We start from the raw sequence: 15,994 nt of genomic DNA on the forward strand, positions 1-15,994 counted from the left end.
TATAGCCAAACCTACCAAATGTGTATAATAATACAATTATGTTTTTATAATTTGTTAACAAAGTGGTTATTACTTCAAAAGGGTCACAACATGATACTGACTGTAATATTGTAACAACTTAATAGGAATGTGCTAACTTAAAGGTGCCCTGCCACACAAAATCGTTTTTACTTATATAATCTGTTAGGTCCATATGTGTTTGTGTTATGTATTGAATGTGAAAATGAACTGCGACCTCCTCTGTCAGCTCTAGCCACTGAAAAGAAATAAGCAGAGAAATCAGGCCAATTACAAAAGCTGGTCAGTATGACGTGGTGTTGCCTGAGTTCATTACTATTCATGAGCTCGCCCAGTTGCGCTGGGTAAAGGATGCTGATAGTCAGGCTCTCATTGGCTAGCTGTTAGCCAATCAGAGTCAAGCAGCTTAGCTCGTTGAATATTAATGAGAACTGGCACAAATCTTTCTGCAGGCTTTCTATACCACGCTAGAATGGCTTGAAACAAGGTAACCAAGGCATTTGTTGCACAAAAAATGTTAGAGTCCATGGTAGAACTTCAGACTTTACCACAAAGTAATGAAATACGTGTGGCAGGGCACCTTTAAATTGTTAGATTACGCAATATGTTTAATCTGTTAAAGATACAGTAAGTAACCACCTTTGTGAAGTTAGTCTCACATTGCCAGACCTTACTCCACAGCGTTGTAGAGTAAGTTCTGGCTCCTCCACACATACATACATTCTGGGAACGGAGGGAAAATAACGCTCTGGGTTGTTTTGCGTTTCTTTAAACCAATCACAAGCACTTGGACGGTGCTGAGATCCAGACGCAGCGACGGTGGCCCAGCAGAATAGTCTCAGGAAGGAACTTGTTTTGGTGGAACATTTGCATCCTGCAGAAGAAAAGGCCACCTACAATATTAAATTAAGATAACTTTTCAGACAATAAAGTAACGTGACTTATGTAAATTAGCTGGATACATGGTTAAACGTTAATTGCTCTTACCAGTGTATCACCATGTGTACTTCATCCGTGTATTGTAGTGGGTATACTGTACTGTATATATTATGTATGTATGTATGTATGTATGTTTTTGCGTGTCATTTGGCATTTTTAAGTGGGTATACAGAAATCCTGGAGCTTTCTTAGTGGGTATACCTGCGCATCACGTAGACTACACCACTGTCCACAGCAATCCCACCCATCGGTCCCAAAACGTCCCAGTTAGAGAGGAAATGCTGTAAACATATTCTTTGTAAATCTTTACAATCATTCCCCGAAAGAACCAAGCAGGCCGGCCTTGTTGCACGATCCAAATTTTCTTCAAAACTTGACATTTTCAGCATATAGCATGCTAGCTCGAAGTTTGTTGTTGTTTCCCGAAGCGAGTGGAGTTTAAGACTATTTATGAAGTAACAATGACCAGTTAATGCAACAATTCGATAATTTTTTTATTACATTCAATTCAATTTTATTAATAGTATCAAATCATAACGAGTTATCTCAGGACACTTTTTAGATAGAGTATGTCTAGACCACACTCTATAATTTACAAAGTCCCAACAATTCCAGGAATTCCCCCAAGAGCAAGCATTTAGTGTGACAGAAAAAAACTCCCTTTTAGGGAGAAACCTGGGACAGACCCAGGCTCTTGGTAAGGCGGTGTCTGACGGTGCCGGTTGGGGGTGTGATGAACAGTGGCAATAATAGTCACAATAAAAGATAATGGAACAGTGACTAGAAATAGTAGTTGTAGTAGTTCATGGTGTTGCAGGGCGTTACAGGCCGTAGCAGGACGTAGCAGGGCACTGCAGAGCATAGCAGAGTGTAGCGGGGCATAGCAGGGCGCGGAGCAGGACCACGGCGACAGCTCCAACCATGATTTAGGTGCCACCCTAATCCAAGGAAAACTGCTGGGCGACAAAAAACATAAGGGCTCCGGCGAATAAGCTCCCCAGAGCTAGGTTAGTAACAAGCATTTCTGGGACATGGATGCACACAGATGGAAAGAGAGAGGAGAGAGGAGCTCAGTGTGTCAAAGTAAGGAAGTCCCCCGGCAGTCTAAAACTATAACAGCATAATTAAGAGCTGGTGCAACGCAAACCTGAGCCAGTTCTATAAGGGTTGGTAGATGAATCTGACGACTATGAAGAGAAGCAGAGAAGAGACGTTGCTGCCAGATATAAGGACCAATAGAGACTGAACAGCTTGACAAGATGATGTGTGCTTGTGAAAAGTTGTATATTTATTCTTTTCGATGATGTAGTGGAGATAGTAATTGATTTGTGTTCATAAATGAATAAAATGTTTGATTACTTGATACCAGGGTTTGGGTATGATTTGGTTTGCATGACAAACTTTGCATTAGGAGACATAAGAACATGTAAGTGCAACTCCTAGAATCAGCTTACCATCACTGTGTGTTGTTCATTAATTAGATCAATGTAAACTGTGAACTACATTGTGGAAACACTGGAATTGGGGTTGTCAACCTCTTCTGTTATGTATCTCCTTGTGTTTGAACATTTCTGTCTACTTCTGCTAATGGAGATAGTAATGGAAGGATATTTTGGCAGCCTATGAGTATGATTATAGGATTAATAAATGCGATGTGAGAATTCTCATCTACAAATTAATTTGTCGCCTGAACGTCTCCCAAAATAGCATTGTTATGCTATTAGTAAATCCTAGGTTTAGTGCCATACGATACCAATCATCACTATGGAAACACTGGTATAAGTGTCTTTTATAGAAATGTAGTATTGTTGTTTCTTCTGGTTTTTATTTCTTTGTATATGTTTCTATGTCTTTTTAAGGTATGTGTCTTGAATGGACCTTGAGACTCTGCTCTGCGGCCCTTTGCTGCATGTCATTCCCCCTCTCTCTCTCTCCCCTTTCGTGTCTTCAGCTGTCCTATACAAATAAAGGCTTAAATGCCCCCCAAAAATTATCTTTAAATAAAACATTTTTTTGTAAATTGCAAATATTGAGTGTTGCAGTTGACATATATGGCACTTTAGGCTACATCTCACAAACTATTTTGCTTGTGATGAATAATTCTGCTTTATAGCGTGATAAGTTATAACTTATAAGAATACATTGATATGAAAATCAACTAAAATGTTCACATTTTCACCGTCAACTAAGTGTCAGTGCACATAACCTTGCTAAAAATAGTTAATTGAATTGGAAGTCTGGTTTAGCCACATAATCACCTACATCTCTGCCTGCATGTGATGGGAGCATGGATGGATGTACTATATTGACTGATTGTGTATTGATTAATTGTCAATAGACAAAGCAACTGTGCCAGTTAAATTTGTTGTAAATATACTGCCCAAAACTTAGTGCCCTATATTTATAGGTGTAGGTTGCCCTCTAGTGGTTGAACATGGACAACGCATTCCATTTGGAATCTGATTCTGAAGACTGAATGAAGCATACGCACTCCCAACATTATCCTGCCAGAGAGTGGCGGTTCGACTACGGAAGTGGGTGTGGACTAGTAATTATTAGTTTGTTTGTTTAAATAAATTAAATTTAAAATAACGCGGGGACTGTTAAAGCTGGGAACAAGTGACTACAAAGGACAGCAATACACAACAAACCGCAGTGCTCCAGACTGAGTGGAGCCAGCAACTTGTGAGACGTACAGAGCCGCAGCACGACCACCGTAAGAATTGCAACTTCGTACACTGAAGCATCAATAACGTATTTACATAGACCAGTACTCGTGTTTATTTCGTTTAGAGGTGCAGCTTCTAATTTTATGTTTGACGACTATGAGCGTAATAATCTAGCTATAACTGCCAAAGGTGGAAAAAGTTTGTTCGCTAGGAACATCCCCTTATCTCTGCGCGAGGAAAGCGAATTCATGTTTCAAATAGTTAGCCATTGATGGTACTGCTTTTGTAAAAAAAAAAAAAAACACACACACACACACACACACAAAAGCGCTATTATAGCTTATGTTATGCTAGTACGTTTTATGCAGTAAGAACCGAATTCTCCTCAGCGGTAACACGAAAGCGAGCACTAGTTTGTCAGTAAAGCGGAGTGATATGCACTCCGCCTCCTAGTCTAGCTACTTGTGTCCAGGATCTGGAGGACATGGCACGGGGAGACGGAGGGAAGAAACTGTGGAAAACGAGAGAAAATATTTGAGAGAGTAGGAACTACAGCCTAATCGTAAAAAAAGAAAACTTATTGCCATGGCTTGTGTGCATTGTTAAAAGGTATGTGACTAAGCTGTTATTGAATTGTTTAATTAAAAGAGTGGAAGTGAACTCCAGTAAGCTAGCTACATCAGCAGGGTACGCTTGGCAGAGGCTCGCCACTTTCCCCTCGGAGGGCTGGGCTATCAGCTAGCATAGCTAGCTTAGCCTCAGTTTTGAGAAGTTAAAAAAGTTTCTGGAATGGAGGAAGAGGAGGAAGGAGGGTGAAGTAACTTTTGCCTACCGTTAAGAGGTAAAACTATAGCTCATTTAAAGAGGAAACGACGTCCTGAAACGTCATACTCTTAAACTAGATAACGCTAGAGATAAGTTAGTTGTTATGAGGTGCCTGACTGTAAGTTTAAGCTAAACAAATTGTGTTCTGTTAACGTTTGCTAAGCTAGTTAGCAACTTCTCGAGGTTACTTACATTAGCTTGCTACATACCAGGGTAAGCTAATACCACTAAAATAAGATGTTATATTATGACTGTGCGTATTTCTGTGGTAGTTAAATTAGAGCGGTGCTAAAAGCTATTTTTACTACTGTTTGGGGATTTGTGTAACGCTAACGTTAGATTTTTCTGAATCTCATTTCTCTCTTTCTCTGGGTGGGGGTGCTTACCGTAACTGAATGGTCTCCCATATTGTCTGTTCCCTGTACTTCAGACTTGTCAAGCATTGAAGGCAGATCGCACACAGTAGAGCAAAGTATTGTTCTTGAGTTTTTCAATGTTACGTTTAGTTGAGGCGAGAATGACGGCATTATTAGTTTAACGTCAACTCAGAAGAGACCACAAGGCTGTGATAATCAACCACATATACAGGCCAATATAACAGCGATTTCGGATGATTTTTGTTGTTTACCACTTCCAGTTAGCTTCTTTTCTAATTTGTATAGTTTCCAAAACTGTCTCCTGACATGTTACTTAAGTTAAAAGTATCCAGTGCCTCTAGTCTAACTGTTAAACTAAAACTATATGGACATTATGCATGAGAAATCGAACAAAAGCAATGCCTTTCTTTTGGACGTATATATATATATATATATATATATATATATATATATATATATATATATATATATATATATATAAAAAAAAAAGGCCGTAATTGAACATTGTGTTTCAATATACAAAATATGTAGGTCGAAGTCTTTGTTGTAAATGTATATCACCCATGTGCTGAGGAATTCTGAGGAGGAACCACTGATGATTTTTGTAAGATCACAAAACATGGTTACAGTTCATTTAGGCAATGATCAGTAAAGCAGGGGGTTCAGTTCTCTTCCCCTCCTTTCAAAATGTGGCTTTGAGAAAAATATGTTTTGTCAAGATTGATTTAATGTTAAGCCTTTTTGATGTCATTGAAAGTGAAAACTCAAAGAGCTATGAGTGCGCACTGTTGTCAGTTTGTAGAGATGATCTTTGTAGAGCTTTATCTGAAGGCTTAGTCATTCAGATGCAAATCAGCTCAGCCCATTCAGGCAAGTTATATCTCGACATGTTCATCAATATATATATATAAGTTTCTGCTCAATTCAGGGAGATTGGACATGTCCTTATGTTGAAATCTTTAATTTGGCATTTATTGATCACTTTTTACAATGTAGCCTACTGGTGATAAATCACTGCTGGTCCAGCCTAATAGAGTCCTGACTACATCCAGATCTCTGACTGATCAGGTTATCTGGAAATGGCTGCTGGTGACTGTCAGAAAAAGTTAGAGACTGATCTCTTGTGTGTATGCCTGCCTACATGTTCTACTTCAGGAGGTTTCCCTCTGCTTTCATGTGCATGTAGAACAATAAGTAGTGGAAGTGGGTGCAGTGCTTTTGGACAGCTGTGTGCTGGAAGGGAGGGATCGGGGCAGAGATGGGATGAGGGAGGAAGCAGCTCTTTGTGGTCACATCCTTTTTGACTAAGGCTCGTCTCACAAGCCCCCAAACAGCTGCTGCTGCAGGCTACATGTGTTTGAACTGTCTTCGGGCTGGGGCTGCATGACATACGCAGAAGTGTCCAATATCGCAGCATTTCATTAATGTAGTTGTGTGTCAGGAAGATGGTTTCAAGCACTCCGTATCTCTACACATTAGTAGGTGGAAACAGTAATTTGTTGAGGAAATCATCAGAGACCTCCTGAAGCAATACTACATTAATTTTTAAGGTGGTGATTCAGTATTACGTTTTTTTTATGACTCATGGTTGTGCAATGCCAAATAAAGGGAGCTTTATTTATTATTTATTACTAATTTAAATTTATTTTAAGGTCAGAAGAGTGTTTCTCATCGGGTCTTCATATTTATGACTCTCTGCAAGTTGTACATGTGACACCTTTTCAGAGAATTGCGTCATCCAAGTTTCAGCAAGTCTCTTTATGGAAATGATGTGTCAGATCAAAAAGGGGACAAAGGGCTTTTTAATCATCTGGTTTGTCACATGCTGTGGTTCAGACTTTATTTACAATTTGGATTTTTAAAATGTATTTTGATTGTGATATTGGAATATTTGCTTGTTTATCTAAATTTTTGTTATGCTAATCTTTACATCTGCTTCCTTTTCTGTTTTGCAGAAGGCTGGTGGAGTAGAACACTGACTGTGCACTGGTTGGAGAGGAGCTGGGAGTTGTTGTTGTTGAGAAGCAGTGTCTTCCTTATTTCTTGGCCTGTCATCTTGCACCGGTGAGACCTGCTGCAGCTTGTCCGTTTGACAGAGGTCCTGATCTCCGCTCCCGCAGCCTGCACCCCCTCCCTCCATCAGTGGTGGTGACCCAACTCCGGACCGCTTGCTGCAGGGTCCTTCCTGAGCAGCAGCAGCTGCGTCCTGCTTGCTGACTCCCCTCCCTCCCCTGCTTCCTGTCCTTGGTCAGACAAGGCTAAAGCCTCCTCTCCTCTCCCCAACCCCACCCCTCATCTCTGTTGGCCTCTCATACTTTCTCACACACACACACTCACATTCACACATCTAAGTGGTTTCTCTTGTTGACCACGCGTTCCAACACCGTTTTTTAGGCTACTAACGCTAATTGGAGGTTATCAGCAGGGGACTTTTGGACCCCCTTGGTCCCCCTGGATTGTGCAGCCACCACAGAAGCCCTCCCTTTTATACTACACTGCAGCATCCAGCATGACCTCCATGTCCAGTCTCTTCTCCTTCACAAGCCCAGCAGTCAAACGCCTGCTCGGCTGGAAGCAGGGAGACGAGGAGGAGAAATGGGCAGAAAAGGCAGTGGATGCGCTCGTGAAAAAGCTGAAGAAGAAGAAAGGTGCCATGGAGGACCTGGAGAAAGCTCTGAGCTGCCCCGGGCAGCCTAGCAAGTGTGTAACCATTCCAAGATCACTGGATGGCCGGCTACAGGTTTCCCACAGGAAAGGTCTGCCTCATGTAATCTACTGCAGAGTGTGGCGCTGGCCAGACCTCCAGTCCCACCATGAGCTCAAGCCCCTGGAGGTGTGCGAGTACCCGTTTGGCTCCAAACAGAAGGAGGTCTGCATCAACCCATATCACTACAAGCGAGTGGAGAGTCCCGGTAGGTACCCGCGCTTTCAAAGAATATGGACTTGGCTTCAGGTTATTTTTTCAATACTCAAAGCTACACATATTCCTAACTTTTTTTTTTGGGGGTCCTATCGAAATAAATTACTTTTAAATTATCGCTAGATATTTAAGAAAGACATTGTTATGACTTAGATGTGTACTTTTTTAATGGCATGGCCCATTCACATTGCCTTTTCCAAATTTCAAAAAGTGTGTTCAATAAGGCACAGTCATCACCAAATCTGTTTGTGATGTACAATATGAGACGGATTAGACCAGTGTGGAGCTTTGCACATCCCGTAGCTAGATCTCTGAGTAAACTGTGGCGCTGGTAAACAAATCCACAGAGGTCAGGAGGCTGTCATCTCACAGGCCTGTTCCACCCGCCCCCTCCATTTCACAGAAAATCAATATCACTAGCTCTTTAGGAGTCTTATTAGATTATATGCCTCAGGCACTCCAGATAGGGTGTGGCATCAGAGAGAGGCTTACTAAATGCATAAACCACTCTAGACTAAACTGCCATCACTTTCTAATCACTATCCCTTCTCTCCCTCTTTCTCTCTTTCTGTCACTCAATCACACACCACATCACATAGACTCACAGATGACCTTTCTGATATAAGGCTGGTTTGGGATTGCCAGCTCTTTATTGACCAGTTAAACGATATGGACGACATGTCGGTCAGGATAGACTGTACGTCATATCGTTTAAAGCAAAGCTCACTGGGTGGTTTGTCAGAGTTGTTGACAAAGTTGAAAATGAAAACAAATGTGGATGACCTCTGGTTATATCTTTACCAAGGTCTGTTGGTGTTTGGCAGTGTTCCGTATATTATGTTCTACTGTTTCAAGACATAGGTTGGGATTGTACAGTATGTGTATTTTTTTTGTTTTACAAAACTAAGAACTGCTACTGATATTGGCTGTATAAAGTATTAAAAAAAAAAATTATATTTAGGATCTTGTAAAGCAGCTTTTTTTTTTTTTTTTTGCAATTTTCTGACTTAGTATAGGTCAAATGGTGAATCAAGAAAATATTTAGTAGTTACAGCCCTTGTGTTACACATGACTTACTTTTCCAAGAGCATGCCCATCAAGGGCTTCTCTTTCCAACACTGGCCGCATTTCCTTTATTAGTAATGGAAATGATACATTATTAACAAGGAAACGCGTTTAAGTACAATAAAAGCCTTACTTCAAATAGGTTTTCTGGTTAAAGACGTGTGTGTGGTAGACATGGTCACCATAAAGATCAATTTGATTTCTTGATGATAAGAAAATACCTTTTCTGTCTGTGTGCTTCATTAATTTTCAACTCCTAACTCATTTTCCTCCCCTGCCTTCTTTTTTCTACCATCCAGTGCTCCCTCCTGTCCTGGTACCTCGGCACAGTGAGTTCAACCCACAGCACAGCTTGCTGGTACAGTTCCGAAACCTCACCCACAATGAGCCGCACATGCCCCTGAACGCCACCTTTCCAGAGTCCTTTCAGCAGCCACACAGCGGTGGCGGCAGCAGCAGTGGCGGTGGAGGAGGTGGAGGTGGTTCTTTTCCCATCTCTCCCAACTCTCCGTATCCCCCTTCTCCAGCCAGCAGTGGTACTTATCCAAACTCTCCTGCCAGCTCGGGGCCCTCCAGTCCATTCCAGCTCCCAGGTACGCCAGATATACTCATGTGCCTGACCCTGGGAAGATGCCAAATGATTTTTTTTTTCTTTTTTTGGGGATTGCTGTCAAGTAGCCAACAAGAGGCTAACTGTTAATAAACATTAGCCTCTGAGTTTCTGTTTTTTAAGTTGTGTAATGTAAAAAGGAAAATCAAGTGTGTTTATAATTAAGTGAGAATACACTTTAAGAATAACATAAGAATCCATTTTAAAATGCGTATCATTTACAAAACTTTACAAAACTCCCAATTTACGGACATTGTAGGTGCAGTACATTGAAGCATTGACATAGTGAATTGTTTACTATTGTATGTCCTAAAATTCCATCTTTATAATTATTAATAGTCTAAACCCATACATGATACACTTCATCACTAAGCAATACAAATATGTTTTAACAGTACTCTAACCAGGTTACATTAATATATTCATCCAAATCAAGCTACTCTCCTAAATGAGAACAAAGGAAATGCCAGCTAAGCAGTGTCCAATAGAGCCAGGGCTGCTGTCAAGGCACTAACTCAGTGGACCAGGCAACCTTTCTGTATCGTTGTTACGGACTGGAGACATGTGAGATGCATCTAACATGAGGAAATATCATTCCTTTCGGTCGTGTTCAATAGTCTTGATAGAAATACTTTGACTATTTAGATTGTACTTGTGTTTCAGTGGGTGTGGATGATAATGCTGTGTGTCTGGTGACTAGGGCTCTATTCTGCTCCAGTCCAGATCTGCTGACACATCCGGTGGCTGCAGGCAGTCAGGCAGAAAAAGTTTTTCATGGCACTTTAGGATTTAAGCTTTATTATGCTGAAAAGCGCTGATGGTATTTGTCTTCGTTCAAAAGCATTTTAATCATCGACATTTCCTCACTGCCATCTAAGTGGGGGGTTAACTGCATTGTTGTTTCCCTGTGTGCCTCAATATGGGCTTGGAAAGCTCATATTGCATCTCTGTCGGGAATGGGTTAGCATGTGGCTTAGCAAGTGAGGAATATGTGAAATCTGACACCATTTCCGGGGTACAGATCGTGTGTGTGTGTGTGTGTGTGTGTGTGTGTGTGTGTGTGTGTGTGTGTGTGTGTGTGTGTGTGTGTGTGTGTGTGTGTGTGTGTGTTTGTGTGTGTGTGTGTGTGTGTGTGTGTGTGTGTGTGTGTGTGTGTGTGTGTGTGTGTGTCAGCAGCAACAACTGGTCTCATCCTCACTAACTGCTCTCTTAATGTCTCAGCTGACACCCCACCCCCAGCCTACATGCCCCCTGATGAGCAGCTGGGCCAGGAGAGCCAGTCCATGGAAACGAGCAGCAGCCTGGTGCCACCGAACATGGCCAGAGGAGGTGAGGAATGCAAACATTTAGAGTGACAATCAACCTGCTAGGGACTGCAGATGAAAATTAAGGCCCTGACACACCAACCCGATAATCTGGCGAGGTCGGTGACTCGAGTCGGTTTGGTTTGTTCCGTGTCGTTGTACGTCGGCCTTCGTTTTGGCCGACTCGACTTGCTGAGTCGGAGGGCGGGCAATCGGACTCAATGACCAATCTGATTGGTGGAGTGCTAACCCGGAAATGCCAAGCGGGATGAGTGACGAACGCCTCTCAAAATCTGCCGAAAATCTTTTAAACTGACCTTTGTCGATCTGAAATGAAGACAGATTCAGCAACTGTATGGCCTATTTCTCGCTTAAAATGTTTTCAGAAACACGTTTTGGTGAACTATTTTCGTAAAATACGAGATTGTGTTTCGAACAAGCTGCCATTATGGTCAGCTGGAGAAGCCAGACCCACGCAACGCTCAAGTCAGCGTCGCTTCGGTGTGTTCCCGAGGCACTTTTTGGACCTTGCGGCGCCGACCGATCGGTCCGACTGCCTTTTCTGCCGACGGTCAGCCGTTGGGTTGGTGTGTCAGGGCCTTTAGACTGCATAGCTAAATCTTGCACATTTTCATTTTGGACTCCATGCTGATTAATGTGCGTTGTTCCTTTTTCAAATAAAGAAATCGGATCAAATTTAGAGTGACCATAGCTCTACACTAATAATACCAGCAGGACCAAACTGTGAGGATGAAATACCAACCCTGATTTACAGTTTCCGTACAAACCGCTTATGGAAGTCCAAGATTCTGCACAACAGTTTTCAGTATACTTAAAGGCGCTGTACTTTATCTAGAACATTAATATAGCCGTAAACAAATATTTGCCATATCTTCATATGGTGGAGTAATGGCATCCTAAGTTTCTGTTTTATTTATTTTTTTGTTGGATTGTCCGGCCACGGGTGCCAGTGCCAGAGCATGTGATCGGTAAGAAAATTTTCGCTTGTCGCTCAAAGAGCTGTTCGTTCCGTCTGCTCGGCCACTCGGAGACGCTTTGCTCAATTTCGCTCCACACTCAACTCATGTTTCACCTCGCTTCACTCAAATCGCTCACCCCTCGCTCCCAAAAAAAGTTTGGATTTATTAGATGAACAGCATCCTCCATGCTGCCAGTGCCTTGGGGTTCTGCCAGCAATAAGTCCTCCGGATGACGGGCACCTGTGGCTTGGAGGGAGGGCGGGCGGCGTTCATCTGCGTGTACACAGAGACGGGCTCTCGCATGCTTCAAACTTGAGCTTTGTGTGAACGAAATTGGAGTTTCTGCTCTGCGTTCCATCCAATCACACACCGAGGGCCGGGACAAAGCAATGGCCTTTGACGAGTTGGGAAACAGAACGGTGAGAGCCGTGTGGAGGCAATCCTAGACCTGCTTTTTTCTGAATATTGAGTACAGCCCCTTTGATGCACAATTTGTCTACTCAGGAAAGTTGATGTAAAACTTTTCCCCTCCATCTCGACATACGTGTTGGTGCAACTGAATGCACTTATCTGACAATGTACTGCTGAAAAAGTAAAGCCAGGGCTGGCTTTTCAATGAACTGTCCAATTTTGTTTTTTCTTGTGCTCTGCGGTGGCATTCACCCTGCATTCAGTCTGATTGAGAATAATGAGGGAGTTACATTTTATGCTACACATGCTGCTGTCTTAAAGTGCCCATATTATGCTTTTTGTCTTTTTCCTTTATTGTGTTATATATCTTTTTTTGTGCTTGTTATAGGTTTACAAAGTGAAAAAGCCCAAAGTCCACAAACTGCTCCAAACAGCTCTATTGTAGTCCAGCCTTTACTTCTGAGACAAACGTGCGTCACTGTGTAACGCAGCTGCTAGCGTGGCACACCCTCATACTCTGCTTCTGACTGGCTAGTAGTCCTTACCTAGGTACTGCGCATGTGCGACTCCCAACAAAGATTAAACAGAAGTGAGATGTCTCACTCTGTAGCTAAAACAGAGAGCTCAACACACAGGGTGAAAAAAGGAGCTGCAGCAATGTGCAGTACAACAAAAAAATTTTTTTTTTGTTTTTTTTTTAAATTAAACCATGTAAAGCTATTCTGGTACAACCTCTAAATACAATTATGAACCTGAAAATGAGCATAATATGAGCACTTTAATAAACATTTGGTCATTTCTGTGTCTAAAAGTTTGTAAGGACAAGGATGTCTTTATTGCAATTTTGTCTCCAATCCAAAGCCTTTAATTTGGAATATTTGCCAAGTCTGATCAGATATTTATTGTGTTTTTAGTTGTTTTTGTTCCCACATTAACCTTTTGCAAAGCGATTTAAAATGTGTTTGACTTCTGATATAACCTGATAGTAGTATTCTTATATAATCTTGTATCTGTATAGTATCTGAGGAGAGAGTGTGACAGTGCAGTGCCCTGTGCCGTTGAGCTAAATAACAATAACTACTAAAGTCAAAATACAAATTGCAGAGCTTGTACAATATGGCTTAGGGATGTGATTATGTTTTAATTAAATTATCTTTCCACTGTATGAAGTACTGTCCATAACAATTAGTGTTAACCCCTAGAGAACGGACCTCCTGCCGGCAGCTCGGGAGGACGTTTACATGATCCTGTTTTTGATATAAAATAAAAACCATAACCGCTAGAGCATTTATTCTTTTTGCAGCAGAAAGCTACGGCTTCTGTCTTTTGCGTCATCAGGTGATACGCTCGTGACTACGTTATTACATTATGTGACATTCGGTCCAAACCGGGCTGATAACTAGCAGTGGGGATATAGTATTTCCCCGTGATAGCCGCGGGAGATTGTTTTCATGATCCTGTACAAAACAATCTAAAATAAAAACCATTCATTCTTTTTGCGGCACAAAGTTAGGGCTTCGGTCTTCCACGTCATTACATTGGGCAGTGTGTTTAGATGAACGTTGTTTGGCTTCCCTCCATGGCACCAGCACGTGGAGCTCGGAGCAACCGTGGTCTGCTGATACTCCCACGCTGCCTAAATTAATTCTGTGTAACAAAAACTGTATTGCTTTTGTACCACGCATCTTAATCAATTCCTTATTCCTTCTAGAAGATTTGTGTGTGATGATGTCGTCAGCTAAGTTTATGACTCGCCTGTTTTTATCTGACCTGTTGTGCAATTTCCCAGATGTGCAACCAGTGGAGTACGAGGAGCCAAGCCACTGGTGCTCTATTGTCTACTATGAACTTAACAATCGAGTAGGCGAGGCCTACCACGCCTCATCAACCAGTGTGCTGGTGGATGGCTTCACTGACCCTTCAAACAACAAGAACCGCTTCTGCCTCGGACTGCTGTCCAACGTCAACCGCAACTCCACGATCGAGAACACCCGCAGACACATCGGCAAAGGTACACCTAACCGTCCCGCGCAGCGGAGGCAGAAGGTTGATCACGTTTACATGTTGTTCTTGCAGAGCCGTGGTTTGAATGTCCTAACCGTCCGTTGTCTCTCTGTTAACCAGGAGTGCACCTGTACTATGTGGGAGGGGAGGTATACGCAGAGTGCCTCAGTGACACCAGCATTTTTGTCCAGAGCCGAAACTGTAATTACCACCACGGCTTCCACCCCACCACGGTCTGCAAGATCCCCAGTGGATGTAGCCTCAAGATTTTTAACAACCAGGAGTTTGCCCAGCTGCTGGCCCAGTCAGTCAACCACGGTTTTGAGGCCGTCTATGAGCTTACCAAGATGTGCACCATTAGGATGAGCTTTGTCAAGGTAAGGCCTTCATGCACTAAGTAGAAGATGCATAAACGTCTCATCCTTTTCTTTTAACAAGAGGCAAATATCCTAATCAGCGTCATTGTTGTTACATTTTATTCTGCCACCTTGCAGGGCTGGGGAGCAGAGTATCACCGACAGGATGTCACCAGCACCCCCTGCTGGATCGAGGTACACCTGCATGGGCCCCTCCAGTGGCTGGACAAGGTGCTAACACAAATGGGTTCACCTCTCAACCCAATCTCCTCTGTGTCCTAATGATGGACTTGGGTGGGAGCTTGGGAGATTTTTTTTTTTTTTACTTTTTTACTTTTTCTTTCTCCCCCCTCAGTGATTTATAATTTAAGGTGGTCTTAATGGCTGAACTGTTTACACTTAACTTTGGGAAGGGATATTGACTCTGGCTGGAAATTCAACAACAGCCGGAATGAGTTGTTGAAAAACGTTACAAGCAGATACCTGAAGAAAGAGAGGAATAAGTAATGCCCAAGGGGCAGTAATGACGTGGACACACTACTGCTTGACAATGCTACAACACCTGCAAGAAAAGAGGGCTCCATTGTCACGCTTGAATCTGTCAGATGTTTTTATTGTTTGCTAAAATGTTTTTATTCCTCTGTATGTGTAGTTTTTAATGTAGCAGAACTGTTTCACTACTCTGCCTTATGTCCGACAGACGAATTGGAATTTTACTGACCACTTAACGTCAGATATTTACAATTAAGATATAGACACGATTATGTTTACCATTAGGCTCAGATATAACAAATGCTTTCTTTTTATAGTCTCTACTGCTAGAAATGAACACTGAGCTACTGCCTTTTCAGAAGGTTATGTATGCCAACCTGATTTTGTTATGGGAGATCAATCACTGAACGAGTTTAACATGCCATAAGCTAACAACATTGTGAATGTTACACATATTGCAATAGAAGTAGTCATTTATGATATAATCAGACAATGGACATCATTATTGATTCTCGTTTGTACTCTGGAGTTCAACTAAGAGTGACTGTATTTTCCATACTCACTGTATTAACAATATTGTGCACTCATGGATTTTGTGGAGGCATATTACATTTTGGCGTGGGTACCAAGGCATTATGTTGATAAATAATTGACTTAATTAGCTCAATGAAATAAACAGGTTATTTGGTATTTTTTTCTGTCTGGTCTATTAATACTTGGCAAGATGCAAAGGGAAATACATCTTAATATACATGAACAGTGTGGAAATGTGTTGAATCATAATGGATAAAATTTCGCCATGGCAAACCCAAAAAGCAGCACCGCAAACAAGGACATAGTGAATTTTATTGACTGAAAATATGAAGCCTACAGCTTATTTCTGTTTGATGTAAAGCTACTACTGTGGCTTACAATAATAGTGTTCTTTATGGTATTTAAATACATTTAATTAAAAACACGTATTGGTTGCAATGGAAAACAATATTTACATCAGCTTTGGGTTAATTACCAATTGATGCCACTG

The 15,994-nt window shown here is 41.8% G+C and overlaps 1 protein-coding gene across 3 annotated transcripts; it reads left to right on the forward strand.

Annotated features, from left to right (window-relative positions):
- The first annotated feature begins 3,461 nt into the window (after positions 1 to 3,461).
- On the forward strand, positions 3,462 to 15,660 carry smad5 (SMAD family member 5). 3 transcript variants are annotated; one of them, XM_039813437.1, is made up of 7 exons: positions 3,462 to 3,673; positions 6,784 to 7,740; positions 9,113 to 9,406; positions 10,645 to 10,752; positions 13,908 to 14,129; positions 14,243 to 14,499; positions 14,617 to 15,660. In XM_039813437.1, the coding sequence occupies exons 2-7, from the start codon at positions 7,338 to 7,340 to the stop codon at positions 14,758 to 14,760; spliced, it is 1,428 nt and encodes a 475-aa protein (XP_039669371.1). In that variant the 5' UTR covers positions 3,462 to 3,673; positions 6,784 to 7,337; the 3' UTR covers positions 14,761 to 15,660. The 3 variants fall into 3 exon arrangements, with proteins under 3 accessions (XP_039669371.1, XP_039669369.1, XP_039669370.1); XM_039813435.1 differs by lacking the exon at positions 3,462 to 3,673 and adding an exon at positions 4,078 to 4,235; XM_039813436.1 differs by lacking the exon at positions 3,462 to 3,673 and adding an exon at positions 4,272 to 4,467.
- Positions 15,661 to 15,994: the final 334 nt, after the last annotated feature.

This window comes from Perca fluviatilis, chromosome 10 (genome assembly GCF_010015445.1).
Source record: "Perca fluviatilis chromosome 10, GENO_Pfluv_1.0, whole genome shotgun sequence".
Classification (NCBI taxonomy): Eukaryota; Metazoa; Chordata; class Actinopteri; order Perciformes; family Percidae; genus Perca; species Perca fluviatilis.